General features: G+C 43.3%; 1 protein-coding gene across 1 annotated transcript in view; it reads right to left on the bottom strand.

Annotated features, from left to right (window-relative positions):
- LOC126100808 (glucose dehydrogenase [FAD, quinone]-like) overlaps window positions 1–26,858 on the bottom strand; it is a 319,968-nt gene that overhangs the window by 45,831 nt on the left and 247,279 nt on the right. Inside the window, exon 4 of the mRNA XM_049911441.1 lies at window positions 19,930–20,265. Coding sequence (XP_049767398.1) covers window positions 19,930–20,265 — 336 coding nt within the window. The remainder of the gene's footprint in view (window positions 1–19,929; window positions 20,266–26,858) is intronic.

The following is a 26,858-nucleotide window of genomic DNA, read 5'->3' on the forward strand; positions in this document are numbered from 1 at the left end:
GTTAACAAATTTCTCTTCTTCAGAAACGCTTTCCTTGCCATTGCCAGTCTACATTTTATATCCTCTCTTATTCGTTATATCATCAGTTATTTTTCTTCCCAGATAGCAAACCTCATCTACTACTTTAAGTATCTCGTTTCCTAACATAATTCCCTCAACATCACCTGATTTTATTCGACTACATTCCATTATCCTTGTTTTGCTTTTGTCAATGTCCATCTTTCAAGACACTGTCCATTCCGTTCAACTGCTCTTTCAAATCCTTTGCTGTTTCTGAGAGAATTACAATGTCATCAGCAAAACTTCAAAGTACTTCTCCCTGGACTTTAATTCGCATTCCAAATTTTTATTTTTATTTTTTTTTTATTGCTTGCTTGATGTACATATTCAATAAGACAGAGGATAGGCTACAACTCTGTCTCATTCCTTTCTCAACCACTGCTTCCCTTATATGCCCCTTGAGTCTTATAACTATCGTCCTGTTTGTGTACAAGTTGTAAATATTATTTCACTCTCTGTATTTTGCCACTTCTACCTTCAGAATTTGAAAGAGAGTGTTCCAACAATATTGTCAAAAGCTTTCTCTAAGTCTGCAACTGCTATCAACATAAGTTTGCCTTTCCTTAATCTACCTTCTAAGGTAAGTCGTAGGGTCAGTATTGCCTCACGTGTTCCAATATTTTTACGGAATCCAAACTAATCTTCCCCGAGGACAGCTTCTACGAGTTTTTCCATTCGTCTGTAAAGAATTCGTGTTAGTATTTTGCTGCCGTGGCTTATTAAACTGATAGTTCGGTAATTCTCACCTCTGTCAACACCTGCTTTCTTTTGGATTGGAATTATTATATTCTTCTTGAAGTCTGGGGGTATTTCGCCTGTATCATACATCTTGCTCACCAGATGGAAGAGTTTTGTCATGGCTTGCTCTCCCAATGCTATCAGTAGTTCCAACGGAATTTTGTCTACTCCCGGGGCCTTGTCAGTAATTTCAAAGGAATTTTGTCTGTTCCCGGGGCCTTGTTCGACTTAGGTCTTTCAGTGCTCTGTCGATTTCTACTCACAGTATCATACCTCCAATTTCATCTTCATCTACGCCCTCTTCCATTGCTATAATATTGCCCTCAAGTACATCTCCCTTGTATAGACCCTCTATATACTTCTTCAACCTTTAAGTTTTCCATTCCTTGCCTGAGACTGTTTTTCCAACTGAGCTCTTCATATTCATAGATATGCTTCTCTTTTATCCAAAGGTCTCTTTAATTTTCCTATAGGCAGTATCTATCTTTCCTCTAGTGATGTTGTTGTAGTTGTTGTGGTCCTCAGTCCTGAGACTGGTTTGATGCAGCTCTCCGTGCTACTCTATCCTGTGCAAGCTTCTTCATCTCCCAGTACTTACTGCAACCTACATCCTTCTGAATCTGCTTAGTGTATTCATCTCTTGGTCTCTCTCTACGATTTTTACCTTCCACACTGCCCTCCAATGCTAAATTTGTGATCCCCTGATGCCTCAGAACATGTCCTATCAACCGGTCCCTTCTTCTGGTCAAGTTGTGCCACAAACTCCTCTTCTCCCCAATTCTATTCAATACCTCCTCATTAGTTATGTGATCTACCCATCTAATTTTCAGCATTCTTCTGTAGCACCACATTTCGAAAGCTTCTATTCTCTTCTTGTCCAAACTATTTATCGTCCTTGTTTCACTTCCATACAAATACTTTCAGAAACGACTTCCTGACACTTGATATATACTTCTAAATCCTTATATTTATCCTCTAGCCATTCTTGCTTAGCCACTCTGCAATCTCAGTTTGTAGATGTATGTATTCCCTTTCAGCTGCTTCATTTACTGCATTCTTATATTTTCTCCTTTCATCAGTTAAATTCAATATCTCTTTGTGTTACCCAAGAATTCCTTCAGGCCTCGTATTTGATCCTCTGCTGCCTTCACTATTTCATCTCTAATAGCTACCCATTCTTCTTCTAATGTATTCCTTTCCCCTGTTCTTGGCAATTGTTCCCTAATGTTCCCTCTGGGACCCTCTACAATCTCAGGTTCTTTCAGTTTATCCAGCTCCCATCTCTTTAATTTCCTACGTTTTTGAGATTTCTTAAGTTTTAATCCACAATTCATAACCAACAAATTGTGGTCAGAGTCCACCTCTGTCCCTGGAAACGTCTTACAATTTAAAATCTGTTCTGAAATTTCTGTCTTACCATTACGTAATTAATCTGAAACCTTCCTGTGACTCCAGATGTCTTCCACGTACACATCCTTCTGTCATGATTCTTAAACCAAGTGTTAGCGAAGAGTAAATTATGCTCTGTGCAAAATTCTACCACGCGGCTTCCTCTTTCATTCCTTTCCTCCAGTCCATATTCACCTAACATATTTTCTTTTCTTCCTTTTCTACTATCGAATTCCAGTTCCCTTGACTGTTAATTTTTCGTCTCCCTTAACTATATGAATAATTTCTTTTATCTCATGATACATTTCTTCAATCTCTTCATCATCTGCGGGGCTAGTTGGTTTATGAACTTCTACTACTGTGGTGGCTGTGGGTTTCAAGTCTATCTTGGCTACAGTAATGCGTTTACTACGTAGTTTACAAGCGTTCCTATTTTCTTATTCGTTATTAGACCTACTCCCGCATTAGCCCTATTTGAGTTTGTATTTATAACCCCGTATTCACTGGATCAGAAGTCCTGTTTCTCCTGCCGCCGAAATTGGCTAATTCTCACTATATCTAACTTCAGCATATCAATTTATCATTTTAAATGTTCAAACCTACCTGCCGGATTAAGGGGTCTGATATTCCAACTATATGGGCAGTAGCTTATCTAAATGTACCTTACGTGGTAGGAAGTAACACAACACTAGCTATGAATTAAGTCACATGTAGTCTAGTGTTGCTACGCAACTCTGATGGATGTGTAATACAAAGTGCTACTTTATTACTGGGACTCATCATCCGCATGAGTACCATGCCCAGTAAAGCAGTGTGGCTTCTGTTCGTAATCTAGGCTTCGGCATTAGGACTGCTTTCAATTTAACTCCAAGCACTTGTTCTAATAATAACTGTGAAATTTTCTAGCAAACAGAACTGTGCGCAGAACTGGGAAATGAACCCGGAACCTATTCCTGCGAGGATAAATACACTACCGACTGAGCCACCCAGGCACGACTTACGACTCGCTATCACAGTTTTACTTCTGCTACTTCCCAAACTTCACAGAAGCTTTCCTGGATACAATGAGGACCCAACACGGAAAAATATTGCAGAGAAATGGCTAAGCCACAGCCCAGCGGGTGTTTTCACTCTGCAGCTGAGTGTACGCTGACCGTAAATTTTCTGGCAGATGAAACTGTGTGCCGGACCGAGGCTCGAACACAGCACATTTGCTTCTTGCGGGGTGCGAGTAGTGGCTGTTCCGGATTCTACTCCCGGTCTGGAACTAAGTTCGAATAAGCCAGAAAATTTGAAAAAAGTGCAAAAATGAAAATTCATTCTCGACGCTCAATGGGAACTTTCACTTTTACTGCGTAATGGGTTGTTACTAATCTCGAAAAAGGCTCAACCAGACATTTGGAAGGAAATTGAATTTCTACTATAAAACTATGTGGAAGGAAACTGAATTTCTGATATGAAACTGTGAAAGTTACATAAGTTATATTCCTGATAGGCGTATCTGAAATTAACGACGAAGGCCACTACAATGTCGCTTCAAGATCGTGTAGGCGCTTTACAAATCAATAGAGAGTCATATCGAAGAGTAGCGAATAGTCGTTGTGATTTGCTTGGTTACTGAAAAACTAAGACTGAAGCTTCAAGGCAGTACATGAAATCTTGCAGTGTGCATTTCCCATTTTTTCACACAAAATTTTGATTTACACTAGTTTCTGTACGGCTGTATGCCGAAAGAAGACACTTAATTTCAGCTCACGCCATTGTTGTTCCTATCCTTTATTTTCTTTTTGGTTCTGCTGTTCTTTTTTTTCTTGTAAGGAAATATTATCATGAGGTGACTGTTGCAGCGCTTATTTCACAATGGGACATCTTCATATCACACTTCTAAAAACTATGACGTTAAGCATTACGTAAAAAGTGAGTATCAGAGTCGTGTGAATATGTTGGCTACTTGTTTTAATTTAACATCGTTTATCTATTTATTGTCTATTTGATGTATCATTCCTCTTAACGTATGTAGAGGAAATGCAGTGTAACATACTAAGCGAGCATGACGTTCTCTAATTCGTCTCTCGCAGTTCACTGCACAGTGGAAATTTACTGGCTCACCAACACAGTTAGACCGCAACAGACCGGTGATGCTGAATTGTAACCTATCACCTCGGACTACAAGTCCACATTAAAATAAAAGACAATATTTACGGTGACGACAATATTTCACACCACGGTACGGGACTACAAGTCCCACCGCCACACCTTCACCTGCCCATGTTAGGCAATAAATTCTGCCTGACTCATGTAGTACTATCACCGTCAGAGGGTGGTACGGGACTACAAGTCCCACCGCCACACCTCCAAAGTGAATTGCAGTGACGCAGTCACTGCACAGTGGAAATTTACTGGCTCACCAACACAGTTAGACCGCAATAGACCGGTGATGCTGTATTGTAACATATCACCCCGGACTACAAGTCCATTTTAAAAAAAAAGACAATATTTCAAATGAGATGAGATTAAAATGTCCTGTCAGTGTATTTGTTAGAGGTCTTTGTGCGTTTAAAAATAATATCATGTGACATTCTCGTTTCGAAGAAGGAAGAATATTGGTTTTTGTGCCATAGTTTCACGTATTTGACATTCACTGCCTGCATCGAGACTGTTGACTGTGCTTCCGTACTGAAGCATGGGCAGTGCACTTCTTTTAGGTTTGCTGTTCTATAGTGTGAATACATGGTTTCTGACTGCCATGAGAAAGTAATATCCGGAAGGTTCAGGCGAAGAGCAGACGAACTGGCTTTTTTGTATATCATATTGCATGCTTTTCAATTTCTTATTCTTAAGTTTGTCATGTTTTTAGCCAGCTCAGAGCGTGTAAAAAAACCCGAGCGAAAGACAAGACAGTGGGTTTAAAAATCAATTGTTTCACCGCTTCGTTTTCATGAACTGAAGGGGCAGACGTATTTATGGAGCGGCCGAGTTTCACAACTAAACTAATAAACCTTCGGTGAAATCTGTTGAAGGTGAATTCTTGTTATAATAAACTATAGCGTGGAACCTTCAAAGTTCTATCAGCATTTTCTACACGCGAAGCAACTTCTAAAGTCGCTACATCACACGAGTACATCAACACGGTCTCTTAAACATTCTGGGTCAAAGTGGAGCAGTTGAATGGGTCGACAACCAATCATATTGAGCAGGGTACCAATGGTTGAAAACGCATATATTTATTTGTTATGGACATGCACACGTACACCGCATAACGACAGCATGACAGTGAGTCTCAATGCATTAATGGCAATGGGGCATGAAGTTCTGCTGCTATCTCTCAAAGATCTCTGGTGTTTGTTGTATCTGGGATAACTCAACTTTAAGAAAGAAAGAGTTCACTGCTCAACAATGTGCTGTGGGAATAATACTTGGTACTCACGTAGGCTCATCTTGTAGACATCTGTTTAAGCGTTTTGATTGTTTCCTCACAAATGAATTTTTTTTTGTAAATAATCCACTGCAGTTTAAAAGGTACAATTGCGTACATAATTAGAATCATCATCAGCCAATTCAGTCATTAAATGATGTGGCCTCATCGAGTCGTGGATTCAGGTAGGCTTTCAGCAGTCTTCTCCAAGTGGGACGGTCTTGGACAGTTCTCTGCCAGGTGCTACCAGCGATCTTTTTGATGTCTTTGTCCCATCTGCCTGGTGGTCTTCCTCTAGGCCTCCGGTGCTCTCTCGGACTCCACTCCAGTACTAGATTCGTCCATCTGTTGTCTTTTCTTCTTGCGACGTGGCCAGCCCACTGCCATTTCAAGGAACCTACTGTCTCTAAGATGTCATTAACCTTCGTGACAGACCGGATGTCATCTGCCCTTTTCCTATCCTTACTTGTACAGCTCAGCATTGATCTCTTCATGGCTCTCTGTGCTGTCCTAAGTTTCCCTTTTGTAAATGAGTTCAATGTCCATGTCTCGCAGCCATACGTCATCACAGGAAGAATGCATTGATCAAATACTGCTTTCTTCAGATTTACTGGCATTTTTGATCTGAATACTGTTGAATTCTTCCCAAATGCTTGCCAGCCAAACTTGACGCGTCGATAGATTTCTGGCCTTATGTCTCCCTTCATATTTATAATCTGGCCAAGGTAGACATATTCACTGACCTCTTCTAGTAGACTGCCCTTGACTTTCACATCTCCAGCTGGGATCCATTTGTTGGACATTACTTTTGTTTTGGAAAGGTTCATGTTCAAGCCAACCAGCTCACATTCCGATGCAAGATCAGTAACTAAGTTTTGGAGTTCTGCGAAGTCTTTGGCCAGTAGGGCAATATCATCAGCAAATCTCAAGTTGGTAAGCCTTCTTCCATTAATTCTAATTCCATTAATTCCATTAATTCTAATTCAAAGCTGAGCAGCTTTGGCATAGCCATTTCCAATACAGCAGAGAACAGGTTTGGGGAGATGGGATCGCCTTGCTTGACACCCCTCATGGTGCGGAATTCTTGAGCTGATTCGCCGATGTTAACATAAGCTGAAGAATTCTCGTAGATCTTCCTGAGCACTTCAATGTATGGTGCTCCCACTCCTTGCTCACTCAAAGCTTGGAGGACAGCTACACGGCTAACGGAGTCAATGCCTTTTCAAAGTCAACAAAGGCAATGCAGAGAGGCAGTTGGTATTCATTCGCTCTGCTTATCACTTCACTAACAGTCGGAATACCAGAACAAAAAATGACATTTATTACTCCATGCTACGATCGTCTGTAGCACAAAAGGGCTGCACAATTTTGTCACCAAAATTTTGACATCTTCTACATCTACATCTACATACATACTCCGCAATCCACCAGACGGTGTGTAGCGGAGGGTACCTCGTACCACAACTAGCATCTTCTTTCCCTGTTCCACTCCCAAACAGGAGGGAAAAATGACTGCATATATGCCTCTGTACGAGCCCTAATCTCTCTTATCTTATCTTTGTGGTCTTTCCGCGAAATATAAGCTGGAGGCAGTAAAATTGTACTGCAGTCAGCCTCAAATGCTGGTTCTCTAAATTTCCTCAGTAGCGATTCACGAAAAGAGGGCCTCCTTTCCTCCAGAGACTCCCACCCGAGTTCCTGAAGCATTTCCGTAACACTCGCGTGATGATCAAACCTACCAGTAACAAACCTAGCAGCCCGCCTCTGAATTGCTTTCATGTCCTCCCTCAATCCGACATGATAGGGATCCAAAACGCTCGAGCAATACTCAAGAATAGGTCGTACTTGTGTTTTATAAGCGGTCTCCTTTACAGATGAACCACATGTTCCCAAAATTCTGCCAATGAACCGAAGACGACTATCCGCTTTCCCCACAACTGCCAGTACATGCTTGTCCCACTTCATATCGCTCTGCAGTGTTACGCCCAAATATTTAATCGGCGTGACTGTGTCAAGCGCTACACTACTAATGGAATATTCAAGCATTAGGGGATTCTTTTTCCTATTCATCTGCATTAATTTACATTTATCTATATTTAGAGTTAGCTGCCATTCTTTACACCAATCACAAATCCTGTCCAAGTCATTTGTATCCTCCTACAGTCACTCAACGACGACACCTTCCCGTACACCACAGCATCATCAGCAAACAGCCGCACATTGCTATCCACCCTATCCAAAAGATTATTTATGTAGATAGAAAACAACAGCGGACCTACCACACTTCCCTGGGGCACTCCAGATGATACCCTCACCTCCGATGAACACTCACCATCGAGGACAACGTACTGGGTTCTATTACTTAAGAAGTCTTCGAGCTACTCACATACTTGGGAACCAATCCCATATGCTCGTACCTTAGTTACGAGTCTGCAGCGGGGCACCGAGTCAAACGCTTTCCGGAAGTCAAGGAATGTGGCATCGGTCGGATACCCTTCGTTCATGGTTCGCAAGATATCATGTGAAAAAAGGGCGAGTTACGTTTCGCAGTTGCAATGCTTTCTAAAGCCGTGCTGATGCATGGACAGCAACTTCTCTGTCTCAAGAAAATTCAATATATTCGAACTAAGAATATGTTCGAGAATCCTGCAACAAACCGATGTTAAGGATATTGGTCTGTAATTTTGAGGATCCGTCCTCCTACCCTTCTTATATACTGGCGTCACCTGCGCTTTTTTCCAGTCGCTCGGGACTTTACGTTGGGCAAGAGATTCGCGATAAATGCAAGCTAAGTAAGGAGCCAATGCACTAGAGCACTCTCTGTAAAACCGAATTGGAATCCTATCAGGAGCTGGCGATTTATTTATTTTCAACCCATTCAGCTGTTTCACAGCACCAGGGATGTCTATCACTATGTTTACAATGACATAAAATGTCCGACAGAGAGTAAAGTTTATTTTTAAATAAAACTGAAACAGTTTCTTCTTAACAACTCCTATTATTTCATAGAACAACTCCTAATTTTGTAATGTGTAAATATATATATATATGTGTGTGTGTGTGTGTGTGTGTGTGTGTGTGTGTGTGTGTGTGTGTGTGTGGGTGGGTGGGTGGGTGTGTGGGTGGGTGGGTGGGTGGGTGTGGGTGTGTGTTTATTTGTATTATTCCTAAAGAACTTTTAAAAGGTTTATTTATGTTAACATCCAGCTGTTGTAACATGGAACACACACACACATTGTGCAAATGATTCACAGAACATAAAACTAACCATTTAACAGCTAACCGATGGAGAAACAAGAAAATGGCAGCACATTCAATATAAAGGTTAACAATCACAACAGAACATCATCTGCAAGTCACAGAAATTGAAGAGATGCACCTACATGAATACAAGTAAGTATCACATAACTGCAGGAGTAATATGAGGAAAAGGGGACTAGCTATATACACAAAAAGTGGAATAAAGTCCCAGATTCTAGATCTCAGGAAATACTGCACTATCAGTGTCAAGTGTTAGCCTTACCCAGGTGACAAAGGACACAGTTAATCTGTGCAGAGGTTTTGGCAAGAAGGATCAGATTCTTATAGTTGGCGGAGCAGGGAACAGCCTGACTAAGAACAGTAATTACTGCATTATGAGTGACCTGGATGAAGTAGGAACAGCAACTACACACAAATGCGAGTTTTGTGCAGTTCCTGGAGCACCATGACCAGTCCTGGGTAAATACTGCTCTGAGTCATGTGAACCCTGAGTTGAGCAGGCTGTTGCTGACCAAAATGAAATCTCATAGAAGTGCAGTGCCTGTTGCTACAAGTGGGAGATGGGTATATACTAGACATGGCCTGCACCTGAAAACGAGAGGGAAAGATAGGTTGTATGAGCTTCCTGCAGGTAATACACAGGGGCCCACCATCACACATAGCAAGATCCCTGTGGTTACTGGTGTCAGAGGGGCACCTTTTTTAGGTTATAATCAGGATTCAGACACCCTGCCATGAAAGAATTGAAAATAAGAGAAGAGCCCCACAAAATCTTAAAATGCACAGAAAAGTAAGTTTAGCTAATTTTATCAAAAGATTAGAGCACTGAGTAGTTAGGTAGAAGAGCTTCTTGCCTGTTTGGAAAATTTAGAGAGCTCTGAAAAGATTAACATCCTGTTCTGTCTGAGCACCACATGGCCACAGGGTTCGATACAAAAACATTTTATAGTATAAGCATATATAAGTGTGTGGTTATGAATTAACGTTGAAAAATAGTCCACTTTTAATTGTAACTGTATATAGACCACCACTGGGAAATTTTGTACTATTTATGAGAAATCTGGATTCCTTACTGTGCTATCTGTCAGACAGCACCAAGCTCTGGCGACTTCAGTGCACATTTTATGAAGGATTCTGATAAAAAAAATGAAAGTCTTATTTGGATCCTACAATTTGATGTCAGTAATTAACTTTCCAACACAGGTGGATAAAGAAAGCAGGACCCTGATTAATAGTCTTTTCTTTGATGAAGCTGAAAGTAAGAAAATAACTGTTTACCCATGGTCTCTCTTGATAATGATGAATAGTTAGTTAGGATAAATAACATAGCGCCTTACAGTACAGATATCCCTCTGTGGAGATCACTTTGAATAATTAATGTCACCAGGACAAATGTTTTTAAGACTAGTTTACAGGAGATGAAACGAGATGTAATTTATAATGAACAATAAAATTTAACCTACTCCCTGATACATTCATATCATTGTTTGAAAATAGCTTTCTGCATAAGCTATTTTTAAGAATAGTTAACATGGGATGTAATTTATAATGATAATGAACCAAATGCTAGCATAACATTGAATCTGTTCTATGATAAATTCAAATCATTATTTGAAAATATCTTTCCGCATAAGCTAGTCAGAAAGTATACAAAACAACCAGGTGAAAGAACGATGGTTCGCTAGAGAGATCAAAGTATCTTGTGAAAGGAAAAGGGAAATGTATCTTTTTGCAAGAACAAGTAGGGATCCTGCAGTTATTGCACACTATAAAAAATACTCTAAATTACTATGAAAGGTTATTTAAAAACAAGTAACATGCACATAACGTCAGAAATCAGTACTTCCAACAACAGACTCAAGGTAATATTGAATGAAGTGAAGCAAGAGGCAGGACAACCAACCACAGAAAAACACAGCAGCACTATTGAACTGAATGGAAGGGCTATAAATACTGCATTGAATAATCATTTCTTAAATTTAATAGAAAACATAGGGACAAACAGTTCAAGAGCAAAATCGCAGCAGTATACTGAAAATGTAACTTTCATAAAATTCAGTCATATGAATGTATCACAAACTTCTCCTTCTGAAATTAAGAAAAAATACAAGCTTATCTGGCTTTGGTGGTGTTTCTAATAGAGAACTAAAAATCTGTTCCCATGTAATAAGCCCAGTCTTATCTGAAATACATAATGAATCACAAATTCAAGTCATTTTTTCTAGAGGGACTGAAATATGCCATTGTTAAACCTCTCTTTAAGGAAGGTGATAAGAGAAATGTCAATAATCACCGACCTGTTTCACTGCTGACATCATTTTCCAAAATTTTTAAGTTGACGTATTTTGCATATTCTCATTCAATAAAGTCATATGGAATAATGTTGTGGGCTAACTCATCTTTTAGAAAGAAAATTTTCATTGCGCAAAAATGTGCTGTGAGAATAGTATTTCGTGCTAACCCACAATCATCTTGTAGAGATCTCTTTAAGGAGTTGGACGTTCTGGTCACTGCTTCACAGTGTCTTTACTTTCTCATGAAGATGGTTGAAAATAATCCACTACAGTTCAAAAGGAATATAAGGTACATAATTACAATACCAGAAGGAAAAATGACATTCGTTACTCCACACAAATGTTGTCTTTAGCACAAAAAGGGGTTCACAGTACTTCAGCAAAAACTTTTGATCGTTTACCCAGTGATATAAAATGTCTAACAGACAGCAAAGTAAAATTTGATGACACCTGAGAAAGTTTCTTCTTGACAACTCCTTCTATTCCACAGAAGAATTTCTATCATTGTAATGTATAAAAGGTGGTGGGTAGGAATTACCAACTCACATCTGTATATCTTTTTTTCTTATTGTAAAAAAAAATTAGAAATGTTCAGAATGTAACTGTATGTACAAATCAGTTTGAGATTTGAATGTATAATGACTCGTTCCACATCATTTTACCATCTACTGTGCAAAATGATCCATGGAAAATGTTATTAACTAAGAGTGATTTGCGTGCTGTTCTTTTGTAACATACAAGGCAGGACGAGATTAGACAGTCTGTAAGCTCTCAATGGCAAATGTTTTTAACGTCACTAAGCAGCTAGAGCGGATACTAATAATACTTAGAGAAAATAATTGAAAAATGATACTACGTGGAGATTTAAATATAGAATAGTTCTGATTGAGGGCACTTAGAACTCATGGTGTAAAGCTATGGTTTGAACCTCACAGTAACGTTCCCAGCCAGAGTAGAAGGACATGGTGCAACAGCAACTGATAATTTATCTCTAAATCCATCTGTATTTCATGAAATTGGAATGATCCCTATAACAAACAGCTTAACACATCCCGTTAAATCACGTTTTACTAAGAAAGAAAAAAGTAAACTTTCACATAGTTGTAAACGCAGACTCTATTATACTATTCAGAAAGAATTCATAGGGTGAAAAATGGGAAGAAGTTTATCAAGGACTTTTTTTAGTCATCAGTCTTCTGATTGGTTTGATGCGCTCGACCACTAATTACTCTCCTGTGCCAACCTCTTCATCTCACAGTAGCACTTCACTTTCGACTTACGTCTTCAATTATTTGCTGAATTTGTTCCAATCTCTGTCTTCCTCTACAGTTTTTGCCCTCTGCAGCTCCTTCTAGCATCACGGAAGTCAATCCCCGATGTCTTAACAGATGTCCTATCATCATGTCCCTTCTCCTTGTCAGTGTTTTCCACATATTCCTTTCCTCTCCGATTTTGCGCAGAACCTCCTCATTCCTTATCAGTCCCCCCATATTTTCAACAATGGTCTGTAGCATCACATCTCAAGTACTTTGATTCTCTTCTGTTCCGGTTTTCCCACAGTCCAAGTTTCACTAACATACAATGCTGTGCTTTAGATGTACATTTTCAGAAATTTCTTCCTCAAATTAAGCGTACTTTGGTACTAGTAGACTTCTCTTGGCCAGGAATGCCCTTTTTGCCAAGGACAGTTTGCTTTTCATGTCCTCCTTGCTGCGTCCTCATTGGTTATTTTGCTGCCTTCTTGGCAGAATTCCATAACTTCATCTACTTCGCGCCTATCAATGCTGATAAGTTTCTCGCTGTTCTTATTTCTGCTACTTGTCATCACTCTCGTCTTTCTTAGATTTACTCTCAATCCATACTCTGTACTCATTAGACCGCTCATTCCACTCAACAGATCATGTAATTCTTCTTCACGTTCGCTCAGGATAGCAATGTCATCAGCAAATCGTATCACTGATATCCTTTCATCCTGAAATTTAATCCTATTCCTGAAACGTTCTTTTATTTCCATCATTGCTTCTTCAATGTACAGATTCAACAGTAGGGGCGAAAGACTACATCCCTGTCTGACAATCTTCTTAATCCGAGCACTTCGTTCTCGGTCGTCCAGTCTTGCTATTCCCTTTTGGCTCTTGTACATGTTATATATTACCCGTCTCTCCCTATAGCTTACTCCTATTTTTTTTCACAATTTCGAACATCTTGCGCCATATTACGCTGTCGAATGCATTTTCCGGGTCGACAAATCCTATGAACGTGGCTTGATTTTTCTTTAGTCTTGCTTCCATTATCAACCACAATGTCAGAATTGCCTCTCTGATGCCTTTACCATTCCTAAAGCCAAACTGATCGTGATCTTACACATCCTCAATTTTCTTTTCCTTTCTCCTGTACATTATTCTTGTGCGCAACTTGTCAGCTCTTTCAGTCTTCGGAATTGTGCGGATCATGCTTTTCCGAAAGTCATAAGGGATATCATACATTCTATACAACAACATGAATAGCCGTTTCGTAGGCACTTCCCCAATGTTTTTAGAAATTCTGATGGGATGTTATCTATTCCTTCTGTCTTATTTGATCTAAAGTTCTCCAAAGCTCCTTTACTTCTCATTTTAGTACTGGATCCGCTATCTCCTCTAAATCGACACCTGTTCCTCCTTCTATCACATCAGACAAATCTTCCCCCGTCATAAAGGCCTTCAGTGTACCCTCTCCTCTGCATTTAACAGTGGAATTCCCTTACTTTTAATGTCACCGAAGGTTGTTTTGACTTTCCTATAGACCTCTATGCTGAGTCAGTCCTTCCGATAATCATTTTTTTTTCGAATTTTTCACATTTTTCATGCAGCCATTTCGTCTTAGCTTCCCTGTACTTCGTATTTATTTCATTCCTCTGCGACTTGTATTTCTGCAGTCCATAATTTACCTGAACATTTTTGTTCTTCCTTCTCTCATCGATCACTTGAAGTATTTCTTATGTTACCCGTTATTTCTTCACAGTTACCTTCTTTGTACCTATGTTTTCCTTTCCAGCTTCTGTGATTGCCCTGTTTAGAGATGCCCATTCCTCTTCAACTGTACTGCCTACTGACCTATTTCTTATTGCTGTATCTATAGCCTTAGAGAACTTCAGGCATATCTCGTCATTCCACAATACTTCTGTATCCCACTTCTTTGAGTATCGATTCGTCTTGAATAATGTCTTAAACTTCAGCCTACTCTTCATCACTATTACATTGTGATCTGAGTCCACATGTGCTCCTGGGTACGTCTTGCAATCGAGCATCTGATTTCAGAATCTCTGTCTGACCACGCTGTAATCTAACTGAAATCTTCCCGTATCAGCCGGCCTTTCCCAAGTATACACCCTCCTCTTGGGATTCTTGAACAGAGTATTCGCTGTTACTAGCTGAAATTTATTACAGAATCAATTAGTCTTTCTCCTCCATAATTCCTTGCCCCAAGCCCATATTCTCCTGTAACAATTTCTTTCATTCCTTCCCTTACAACTGCATTCGAGTCCCCCATGACTATTAGATTTTAATCTCTCTTTATGTACCATATTACCCTTTGAATATCCTCATATACTTTCTCTACCTCTTTACCTTCAGCCTGCGAAGTCGGCATACATACCGGATGACACGAAATAGAAATCATTGGCTACTAAATTCAATGATTTCTTGCTAACGATAGTAGAAAGCATAGGTACAAAAATAGTCCATCAAAAGCAGATTCACTAAACTTCCTTAGGTAACGCACACTCCACCGCAGATGTCAATGTTGCCAAATTATCTGTGAGAGTGATCACAACAGTAATTAAGTCACTAAAAAGTAATTACTCTTCTATGAGGCTATCACAGCCAAAGTACTGAAATTTTGTGCTGACTTGGTAGCACCACCCTCGATTTACCTTTGTCAGTCGACGAGTCAAAGAATATTTGCTGAAAGGTTGAGGTATGCACTAGTGACAACGATATACAAAACAGGAGGTAAGCAACTGATACCTAATCATAAACCTAGCTCGCTCCAACCTGTATTATCAAAAATTTTTGAGAAAGTACCTTACAACAGAACGCTGAACCACCTTTTTGAGCAGAACCTTTTAAGAACAGCTCAGTTTGACTTCCGTAAAAGCTTCACTACTGAGCACGTAACATATGATTTCACAGAATCATTACTAGTAGAACTAAACAACAAAAATTAACCTTTTGATATTTTCTGTGATCTTGCTGAAGTCTTCGTATTTCATAAAACTCTGCTAAGGAAACTAAACACTTGTAAGAGCAGTTGAACGGCATGTATAATGTCTCGAAAAGAGGGTATAAGAGAACATCAACAAAAGTACAGTCTAAGACATAAAAAGATTACACACCACGAAGAAATTATCCGAATGGGATGGAAATCGCAGATGTGACATGCATGTACACGCATCGGGGCTCATTTCGAAGCGAGGTTCATCACTGAAAACAATACTGCTCCAGTCAGATTCCAGACTAAAGACATATGATGAGACGCCCCAGACAGTGGTGGGATACCAACCTGGCTGTTTCCCGCCATACAGCCCGACAACCAGGAGTGATGGTCTAGGGTGCCATCCGTGGCCACTTACATCACAGCGGTAAGTCGACGATATTCTACACCTCATTTTTTTAACCTTCGTGGCAAGCCATCCTGAGCTTACATTTCGGCAATGTAATGCCGACCCGCACACGACGAGAGTTTCTACTGCTCGTCTTCGTGCTTGCCAAACTACTCCTTGACCAGAAAGGTCACCAGATCTCTCCCAGGTTGAGAAAGTTTGGAGCTTTACGTGGAGGACCCTCCAAACAGCTCCGGATTCTGACGATCTGAGTCCCCAATTGGACAGAATTTGGCACGATATCCCTTAGGAGAGATCAAATAAGGCAGGAGGTATAGGTAACATTCCATCAGAATTTCTAAAATCATTAGGGGAAGTGGCAACAAAACCACTATTCACATTGGTGTGTAGAATGTATGAGTCTAGCGACATACCATCTGACTTTCGAAAAAATATCATCCGCACAATCCCGAAGACGGTAAGAGCTGACAAGTGCAGGAAGTATCGCACAATCAGCTTAACAGCTCATACATCCAAGTTGCTGACAAGAATAATATACAGAAGAATGGAAAAGAATATTGAGGATGCGCTAGATGACGATCAGTTTGGCTTTAGGAAAGGTAAATGCACCAGAGAGGCAATTCTGACGTTGCGGTCGATAATGGAAGGAAGACTGAAGAAAACTCAAGACACGTTCATAGTATTTGTCGACCGGAAAAAAGCGTTCGACAATGTAAAATGGTGCAAGATGTTCGTGATTCTGAAAAAATAGGGGTAAGCTATAGGGAGAGACGGGTCATATACAATATGTACAACAACCAAGAGGGAATAATAAGAGTGGACGATCAAGAACGAAGTGCTCGTGTTAAGAAGGGTGTAAGACAAGGCTGTAGCCTTTCGCCCCTACTCTTCAATCTGTACATCGACGAAGCAATGATGGAAATAAAAGAAAGGTTCAGGAGTGGAATTAAAATACAAGGTGAAAGGATATCAATGATACGATTCGCTGATGACATTGCTATCCTGAGTGAAAGTGAAGAAGAATTAAATGATCTGCTGAACGGAATGAACAGTCTAATGAGTACACAGTATGGTTTGAGAGTAAATCGGAGAAAGACGAAGGTAATGAGAAGTAGCATAAATGAGAACAGCGAGAAACTTAACATCAGGATTGATGGTCGCGAAGTAGATGAAGTTATGGAATTTTACTACGTAGGCCGCAAAATAACCAATGACGGACGGAGCAAGTGTGACGTCAAACGTACACTAGCACTGGCAAAAAAGGTATTCCTGGCCAAGATAAATCTACTAGTATCAAACACAGGCCTTAATTTGGGGAAGAAATTTTTGTGACTATGTTATGAGCACAGCGTTGTAGCGTAGTGAAACATGGACTGTGGGAAAACCGGAGCAGAGGAGAATCGAAGCATTTGAGATGTGGTGCTGCAGACGAACGTTGAAAATTAGATGGACTGATACAGTAAGGAATGAGGAGGTTCTGCGCAGAATCGGAGAGGAAAGGAATATGTGGAAAACAATGACAAAGAGAAGGGACAGGATGATAGGACTTCTGTTAAGACATCAAGGAATGAATTCCATGGTAGTAGAGGGAGCTGTAGAGGGCAAAAACTGTAGAGGAAGACATAGATTGCAAGACATCCAACAAATAATTGAGGACGTAGGTTTCAAGTGCTACTCTGAAATGCAAAGGTTGGCACACGAAGGGAATTCGTGGCGGGCCGCATCAAACCAGCAAGAAGACTGATAACTGAAAAAAATGAATTAATGTGAGAAGATTGCGTTACTGTTTGTAAAGGAGGAGCCGCTTCTATGACAGGCCAAGTGAAAGGATTCGTGTGTAAAGCATGTGAAGTAAATTCTGACTTACGAATCGAATATTGTCTCATTCACCGTGGAGCCATTGTTGCTACTAAGCCTTTCCCATTTCCTCTGAAACTCGTGATGGACGGAGTAGCAAAAGTCGTAAAATTATCAGATTGCGGTCTCTAAACACGTGGCTTATTAACGTTTGGCGTCAAGAAATGGGATCACAGCACACTATGCTTCTGCTACATACGATGGTTGTCTCGAGGTAAGGTGTTAATGCTAATGTTGGAATTTACAGATAGGGTACTTGCATTTCTTACTATCGACTGGCATGAGTACGCATATTTATTTGCAGATTATGAATAGGCATGTAAGTTGACATATCTTTCCGATATTTTCGTGCACTTAAATGAAGTGAACAGAAACATAATTAGGTGTTGAAGGCCTTAAGTAAAGAACATTTAGTACTCCTGCAGTAGCATTCCAAAATGTTTTGGGGAGTGCCGGCCGGGGTGGCCGAGCAGTTCTACGCGCTACAGTCTGGAACCGCGCGACTGCTACGGTCGCAGGTTCGAATCCTGCCTCGGGCATGGATGTGTGTGATGTCCTTAGATTAGTTAGGTTTAAGTAGCTCTAAGTCCTATGGGACTGATGACCTCAGAAGTTAAGTCCCATAGTGCTCAGAGCCATTTGAACCATTTTGGGGAGCGTGTTGAAGATTTTGACTGGGTTCGTGATGTATTCGTGGGTTTGAAACATCTTCTGAATAATTTAGGTTTAGGCTCACAAGAACAACTGGCAAATCTGAAAGCACTGAGATCAAAATTTTTCGAAGTGGCTATGGATACAGTTTCTTTGTCAATAGTCAAGAAATATCTGACTCTCTTCAAAATGGCAGTTAATGTGTTATTACCATTTTCAACTACATATTTGTTTGAATTGAGTTTTTCGATATTGACTCAAGAATGACATAGGAGATGGTAGGCTTACCGGTAGTATTGGTAGCGTTAACAGGGAAATAAACATAAATAAATGTGTAAGAGAGAAACTGGGAACCGACGACTTCTCTTTGTTTGTTTGTCTGCCTGGTTGTTTATAAGTCATTCCATAAGTCATGTCTACTATGGTAATTTTGAGATAATGCGACAACATGAGAATTCCACGAAGTGCATTGGACTGATGCTGCATTGTGTTTCTGAATGCCAATATATAGGGTTCCAGTACAGGAGGTTGAAATGAAACACACACATTGTAGCTCTGTGCAAAATTACTGTGCATGAGCACAAACCGGACGAAAATGAATCAGGTGAATACACACAGCGTTGCCAACCATGCAAAGCCATTGAATGCCATTGGCATTGCCATCATCTTGTGCCACATGTCGCCGAAATGCCGTGAGGACATTCGCCCTGTCTGCAAAGTGCCTCGCAAGCAATAGTTTCCTCAATCGTGAGATGAGATCTGGAGAGGGGAGTAACGTCCGGATCGGTGGATTGGAAGGAATGGTCCAACACCCTGGCCACCCCACTCTCCAGACATTACGCCCCTTGACTATTTTTTCTGGGGCTATATCAAGGACACAGTCATCGTCACACCAGTTGCTGACGTCGACGAACTGAAGGCTAGGATACAAGCTGCTGTGGGTACTGTGACAGAACACATGTTATGAAACACCTGGCGGTAACTGGAATACCGCTTCAACATTCTACGAGCTACCAAGGGAGCACACAAGGAGGTTTACTAACGTAAGTGTTCTTAAAAAAAGAAAAAAAAGACACTAGTAACAGTAAGCCATGTAATGGCATCAAATATAAATTATTATGTCAAACGGTTGGTCTGTAATAAATTGTTATAATCATGGCAAGACTTTGTGCTCATCCTCATTTCTGCTTTACGTTTTTCTTTATTTTATCATTTTTTGAGTAAATTGCGGTTACTAGCGCTATATGATGAATATGTGTTGTTTTTATTTTTCTACAGCATCCCTTTGTTTCACATTAGAAATCAATAATTTTCAAACAAAATCGGAATTAAAAATGGACTATTTGAATTTTGATACAAATAATGTTTATTTTTAAGTAAGAAACAGCAGAACCAAAATGTTCCATAGGTTGTGCAGCCTTTTATGTATCCTCACTCAGTTTCTAGGCGGTTCGCCGTTTGCAGTTTCTTAGGGAATCTAATAAGACTCTGATAGCATACATAAACAAATTGATCGATATGGTGTAGCGCCCGAAAGGTATGCAACACACCTGACGTACAGGTAATGTGGGTACTATCTTAACTGACGATGGCTACTAGGAGAACTCGCTCTGCAGTACCCTGCAGCCGTTTTACAGCTCCAGCAGTGAGCGTATACGCACCGGTCTGGAACTCGCCGTTGATGTCGCGGTTGTGGTAGCCCATCTCGACGCCCGCCTCGACGAAGGCGGCGGCGAGCGGCGTGTGCCAGGGCGCCTCCTGCACGGTGAGGTAGCCGCCCGTGCCGTGGTAGGGCGAGCGCGCCAGGTACGGGTTGCGCTGGTCCTCCGACTTCTTGAAGTAGTGCAGCACGTCGCGGCTGCCCCAGCCCGGGTTGCCCGCCGCCTCCCACGCGTCGTAGTCGTGGTGGTTGCCGCGCACGTACAGCATGTAGTTGAGCACGCTCGAGCCGCCCAGCACCTTGCCGCGCGGCCAGTTGCACCGCCCGTTCCTCATCCCTGCTCAACAGCGAATACACACCACACGTCGTACGCTTGAAAGACGCTCCTTCACATTTATAATGGTCTGCAGAATTTATGGACGAGCTAGATAAAGTAACACGTTAACTACTCGGTGGAAATAAATGAACGCTTGGGAGGGGTTGCAGGGAGCCTTCGAGTCATGCTGAGAAAGCTGAACGTCACATGGCGTCAGGTCAGCGAGATTATAGTGCCAGATGGTGCTGGCCCCTCAACATGAGGCAGCTCAAGCAGTGAAAAACTCAGTGTGTATCAATCAGCAAGCAGTTTCGCTAAACTGTGGTGGTATTCTGCATTACAACATGGTCTGGAGAAAACATCTGGATGACTTTACATGGGAAAGAATCAGTGGGAAGCTGGACAAAATATTACGAGTGTAGGCCAAGGGTTTGGTATTCACATACATGGGAGCGTTCTGAGCCACAGAGACTGCAACTGAAGGAGAAGAGTGGTTGACTGAAGTCAACTACAGCAGCAGATGACTGCTACATTCTGGTACCGAGTGCCGCGGGTTTCAAATCCGCCCCAGACGGCATGGACCTCGATTACCACTAGAGGTCTCTGCAGCCGTAAGCCATGGCTGCGCGTGCTCCTGGCCCTCGTATAATATGAGGGCGCCACAGTGGAGCACGTTCCCTATGATGTATTTAAGCGCCTGCCTCTCACTCAGCGAGGGGCATCTCCGGCAGTAATACAGAAGGATACCGCCCTTCGATTGTGCCTTTTTGGTTCTAATCGAAGCGATAGGTCTATTGCAGGTGCCAGCCACCCTGCAGCAGTCCAGCCAGCAGCCAGCACCGAGCAGCGGTCCCAGCCAGCAGCCAGCAGCCAGCAGCCAGCGGGTCTTTTCCGAACACGCCCCCTCCATAGACCGTCTCCTGAAGGAGGGTGCCCTTCTTTTTCACCAACGCTACCAAGTTGACCCTTCCTGTTCCCCTCCTCAATCCCTGCGCTGCCAGAGGTGCTAGCGGTATAATGCACACCCAACATCTGAGTGCCGCGAGGCCCCCACCTGCCCGCACTGTAGACAAGCCCACTTCTTATGGCAGTGCCCCAATCTCCAGTCCCCCCCCCCCTCCTGTAATACCTGGAACCTCCCTCAACCTACTTACGCCCAGAAATGTAAGGCCTGACCCCCTCCTACCACTCCTGAACTCACTGTTCCTGTCTGCCCTCTGGACGCCCCCACCCCTCCCAGTAATTCCCTTCGCCCACCCCCTTCCGCTGAGGACATCATCAGATTCCTCACCATCGTCCTTCAGAATGTTCATCCTTTTCAGCACCCCCACACCCTCCAACAGATATCCCTCACCGCCCGTTCCGTTTTCCACCTAAAAACGTACTCCACCTACTCCAACAACCAGGCCCATTTCACCTTCTCCCGTCTTGATACCCTCGTCTAAATCCCTGTCATGGCGTTACAGCACCGTATCCTTTTCAACAACATCCGCTCCCTTCCTGCCAACAAGAACCTCTTCCTGCACACCCTTGCCACCCACCGTGTGGATGCCTTCCTCCTCAATGAAACCTTCCTCCAACCCCACCACACCGTCCGCACTTCGCCCTACCTCCTTCACCGCTCCGATAATCCCCTCCCAATTGAGCGTGGCGGAGTTGCCATTGGTCAACACCGCCAGATCCCAGTTCGGCTCCAACCTCTCCTTCCCGACCCCACCGAACACCTGATCCTTAGTCTCTTCTTCCCCGGCCTTACTGTCACCTGCGCCACCATCTATGTCCGCCCTAACGCCCCTATTCCCTTCGACTTCCTCTCCCACATTGACCATACCTTCTCCTCCTATGTGATCGCCGCCGACCTCAACATCCATAGTCATTCCTCCGCCCAGTTACGGCGATGGCATTGGTTCCTCTCCTCCCTTCAAGGCGACCTCATCCCCATCCCCCAACACACCCATCCCGAATCCAACTCCACTCCCGATGTTATCCTTTTCTCCCCTAACCTCGTTGGGCGCATAACAGTGGATGTCCTGGAGCCTATTGGTAGCGACCATCTCCCTGTCCTCCTCACCGTTTCTGACGGTCGTCGCCCCCACCCCGACCCTCATAATGACCCTCCCCCAAAGTACATCCATGACTATTCCCGTGCCAACTGGAATGCCTACCGGGATACCCTCTCCACCCAGGTCAATAGCCGCCCCTTCACCTACCACCACCCTGACAATGTAACCCATGCCGCCTCCTTTCTCCAGCAGACCTTGTCTGAGGCTGTCAAGGACCACGTCCCTACTGTCGCCCTCCATCCCCACCGTCCTACCTTACCCCCACAGACCGTCCTCCTCCTCCGTGAATCCCGTCATCTCTACTGTGCCTTTCTCCACACGCGTGACCTGGACACAGTACGACGCCACCGGCAACTCCAGTGACACATTCGTAATTTGCTCGCGGCTAAGAAACGCCATGACTGACAACAGACATGCACCCGTTTAAATGCTTCCCTACCTATAAACTCATCCAAGTTCTGGTCAGCCTTCCGTCGCCTTACCGGAACTAAACCCTCCCCCTACTATCCTCTTCTCCATGATGATCACCTCTTCCCTGACACCCTTAGTAAGGCCAATCACTTTCCCTCCTACCTCTCCGATGTCTTTTCCATCCCCGATGATCCCCAGTTCGATTACTCCCTCTTCCCGGATGTCTGCGATCAAACTGACACCTCTGTCCCTCCCCTCGCACCTGGTTTCCAGTACTTGGACAACGTTGCACACATGGAACTCAATGCCCCTATCACTATACAGGATCTCATTGCTACACTCCGCACAAAACGCAACACCACTCCTGGTGTCGATCGTGTCACCTACCATCACCTTCGTGAAGCTTCTGCCTCTTTCCTCTCTACCCTGGCCAGGCTCTACAATGTAGTCCTGTCCACCGGTTACTACCTCGACCTGTGGAAAACCTCCCGTATCTTGATGTTCCTTAAACCTGGTAAACTGCCGTCCGCCATCTCCTTCTACCATCCCATCAGCCTTACCTCGGTCTTCAGCAAGGTCCTGGAATCTATCCTCACCCAACGCATCCACCAGCATCTCCGCCAGCACCGCCTCCTTCCCATTACCCAGTGGGGCTGTCCTTCTCTTCCGACGACCTTCTCCTTCACCTCACTCATCTCCTTTCCGAACAGCTTAATTCCCGTCGTCTGGCAATCTTCCTCTCCCTGGACCTCGAACGTGCTTATGACCGCGTATGGCATTCCGGTCTCCTCTTCAAGCTCCAAACCTCTGCCCTTCCCATTAACTACGTCCGAATGATCGGCTCCTTTCTCTCCCACCGTCCTTCCCAAGTCACCATCCATAACATGGATTCCTACACCTTTTTTTCCCTCCGCCAGTGTGCCCCAAGTTTCCGACCTCTCCCCCCTTCTGTACCTTTTGTATACGGCGGACATGAGGCCGCCGTTACCCCCCATCCACCTTCTCCAATTTGCCGATGACACTGCCTTGTTTGCCCTTGCCCCCACCCTGCACTGCTCCCAACACCTTCTCCAATCCCATCTTGACCGATTCACCACTTCGTGCAACCAGTGGTTGCTCAAGGTCAATCCCTCCAAACCCAGGCGATTATTGTAGGCAAAACCACCCCTTCCTTCCGCCTCCTTGATTTCTATCTCACCATCTATGGCTGTCCTATCGCCCTCACCCCCACCCTTAAGTACCTTGTCGTCACCCTCAACCGTCGCCTCTCCTGGACCCCCCATCTCCGGACAATCCAAGCCAAGGCATGCTCCCGACTCCGTCTCCTCAAGCTCCTTTCCGGCCATACGTGGGGTCTGGAACCCTCCACCATCCTCCACACCTATAAATCCATCATCCGCCCTATCCTTTGTTACACCCATCTGGCCTGGATCTCCGCCCCCCCCTCCCTTTTATAAATCACTTCAAATCTTTGAACGCCATGCTCTCCGCCTCGCCTATCGCATCCGTCTCCCCTCCCCCACGCGGATCCTATATGATCTCATTCCGTTCCCCCATCTCCTCCTTTTCCTTGAAAGGATACGGATCCTGTACACCTCCCGTAAACTCAATCCTCCTCACCCGCTTGTCTTGCCCATCCTCTCCCACCCCTGCCTGCTGCCGTGTCTGTATTCCCATGTCCCACCCGGTCCCCATCTCTCCACCCTCCTTACCCTCTCCCAAGGTGGCTTCCGCCAGCTCCCCCTCCCTGATGATGTCCTCCTCCCATCCATCTACCCCTCCTATCAACTTTGATCCACCCCCCCACTTCCTGTGTCCCTTAGGCATCCTCCCTCCCTTCTCTCTTCTTTTCCCCCCATCCCCCTTCCTCCACAAGTCTTCCCCCGGGCTTCCCTTCCCCCTTCCTCCCTTCCCTCTATCTCCCCTGCCTGTGGCACCTCTGCTCTCCCCTCTCCCTCTCCCACCCCCCTCCTCCTCTCTTGGCAGGTCCCCGGACTCGTACACACTTAGTGAACATTAGCGCACAGGAGATCAACGCCTCGTGTTTCTGTGTGTGCCATCGTTTTGTGCTTAAGTGGTTCAGTGTTATTCGTTTCGTGCACCTACGTTCGTGTGTGACAATTTTCGTCTCTGTATGTGTCCAAGTGTCTGAACATATTTTATCTTGGACTCTACGCCCGTGAACGGCTCCATGTATTTTACAAAGTGTTTGTCTCTGTTTATATGTCCACCACGTTTTTCTCTAATTGTTTTCATTTGTCTCTTTTGTGTTCCTCTATGGCCAAAGAGTGGCGTAGTATGCTGTTGCTGGCCTGCCTGTAAACAGGTTTGAAAATAACAATAAAGAAAAAAAAACTCAGCGAGGTCCCCCCCGAGTCCTTTTGTATACCTCTCCTCTGCCTTTCCCCACTCCCCGTCGCGTCTGCACAGCACCCGCCCCCCCTTTTATGGTCCTCGTCCTCCATCGGTTCCTTCCCCCCCCATCCCCTCCCCCACTTCGTTTTTTCCTCTCCTTCCCCGCCTTTCCCTTCCCATCATCTGTCCAGGTTCCCCCCCGTCTCCCTTCTGCTGTGGTATATCATATTTGTGCCAATTTTTTAGTGCAGTGTTCAAGTGAATGTTCAGTGTTGTTCGTCTTTCCAAAGTGTTGCGAACAGAGACCATGCTGTGGCTGGGTGTAAATTTTATATCTCTTGTGAACAGAAACCAGACTGTCACCGTGTTTTTTTTTTAATTGTCTGTCTATTCTTTTACCTGTCTGCTTCATATGTATTTTATTAACGTCATCAACCCTTTGTTCTATGTTTCAAGTGCCACGATTTTCCGCCATTTTACCATTTAATTTCACCGATTTCATCGCCTACTTTTGTTATTTATTATCTTCATCTTTTTAAAACAAATCCTCTAGGCTGAATCCACACTCTGTAAACTTCCTCAAAGTGCATGTTCGAGGATACTTCTCACTGAACCAGTTGTCAGAACATCCTCTCGTTCCATTCACATATTGATCGCAGAAAGAATGATTGCTTAAATGCCTCCGCACGTGCTGTAATTAGTCCAATCAGTTCTTCACTGTCTCCTTAGTTGCCTTCCGCGGCATTCTTATACTACAACGGTACGCCGACGATATTCTGTGCCCCGTTTTGTTGCCCTTCATGCGAAGCCACCCTTGTCTAACAAGTCAGCAAGGTACTTCCCGCCTGCAGGCAGCGAGAGTTTCTACTGTCTCCATGCTTGCCAAACCATACGCTTGCCAGCGAGGTCGCCGGATCTCTCGCCAATCGAGAACAAGTGGAGCATTATGAGCAAGGCCCTCCAACAAGCTCGGGATTCTGACCATCTAACTCGTCTATTGAACAGATTTCGGCACGCCATCTCTCAGGAGAACATCCAACAACTTTGTCAATCAATGCCAAGTGGAGTAACTCGACCAACGTGTTGAATAACTCATCCATTTTTCTGAAACTGTAGTCATTTGTATGTCTGTACATGTACATCACATCTAACAATTTCCGTCCTGTTCAAGTAATTCCTTTGCGGTGCGTCGGCTGGTTTTCGCCGTAGAGTATATATTCTTCCTTGCTGCACCTAAATTTTGCAAACAGCCCTTAAAAGGAAATTTTCCATCTATCTTCAATCGTCCACCAGTTCAGCTCATTCAGCATCTTCGTGACACTCACCCATGTACCATACAAAGCTGTGATCATTTGTGGTGTCCTTCTCTCTATACGTCCAATATCCACTGTTAGCCCTATTCGGTGCAGGTCCCACACACTTGAGCAGTGTTCTAAGATGGGTTGCACAAGTGTTTCGTTAATAATCACCTTTGTAAACCGCATTTTCCTAGTATTTTACCTGTGAATCGAAGTCTGTCACCTGCTTTACGAACGACTGAGCCTATGTGATCATTCTACTACATATCCCTTCCAACAGTTACACCCAGGTATATTTATGAGTAGGCCAATTCCAACTGTGACGCATTGATATTGTAGCCATAAGATACTACGTTCTTTGTCTTTTGAAGTGCAAAATTTTACATTTATAAAACTTTAAAGCAAGTTACCAGTCTTTGTAGCAATTGGAAACCCTATCGAGATGTAATTGAATATTTTGCAGCTTTTTTCAGACAGATAACTGCAT

The sequence above is a fragment of the Schistocerca cancellata genome, chromosome 9 (assembly GCF_023864275.1).
Source record: "Schistocerca cancellata isolate TAMUIC-IGC-003103 chromosome 9, iqSchCanc2.1, whole genome shotgun sequence".
NCBI lineage: Eukaryota > Metazoa > Arthropoda > Insecta > Orthoptera > Acrididae > Schistocerca > Schistocerca cancellata.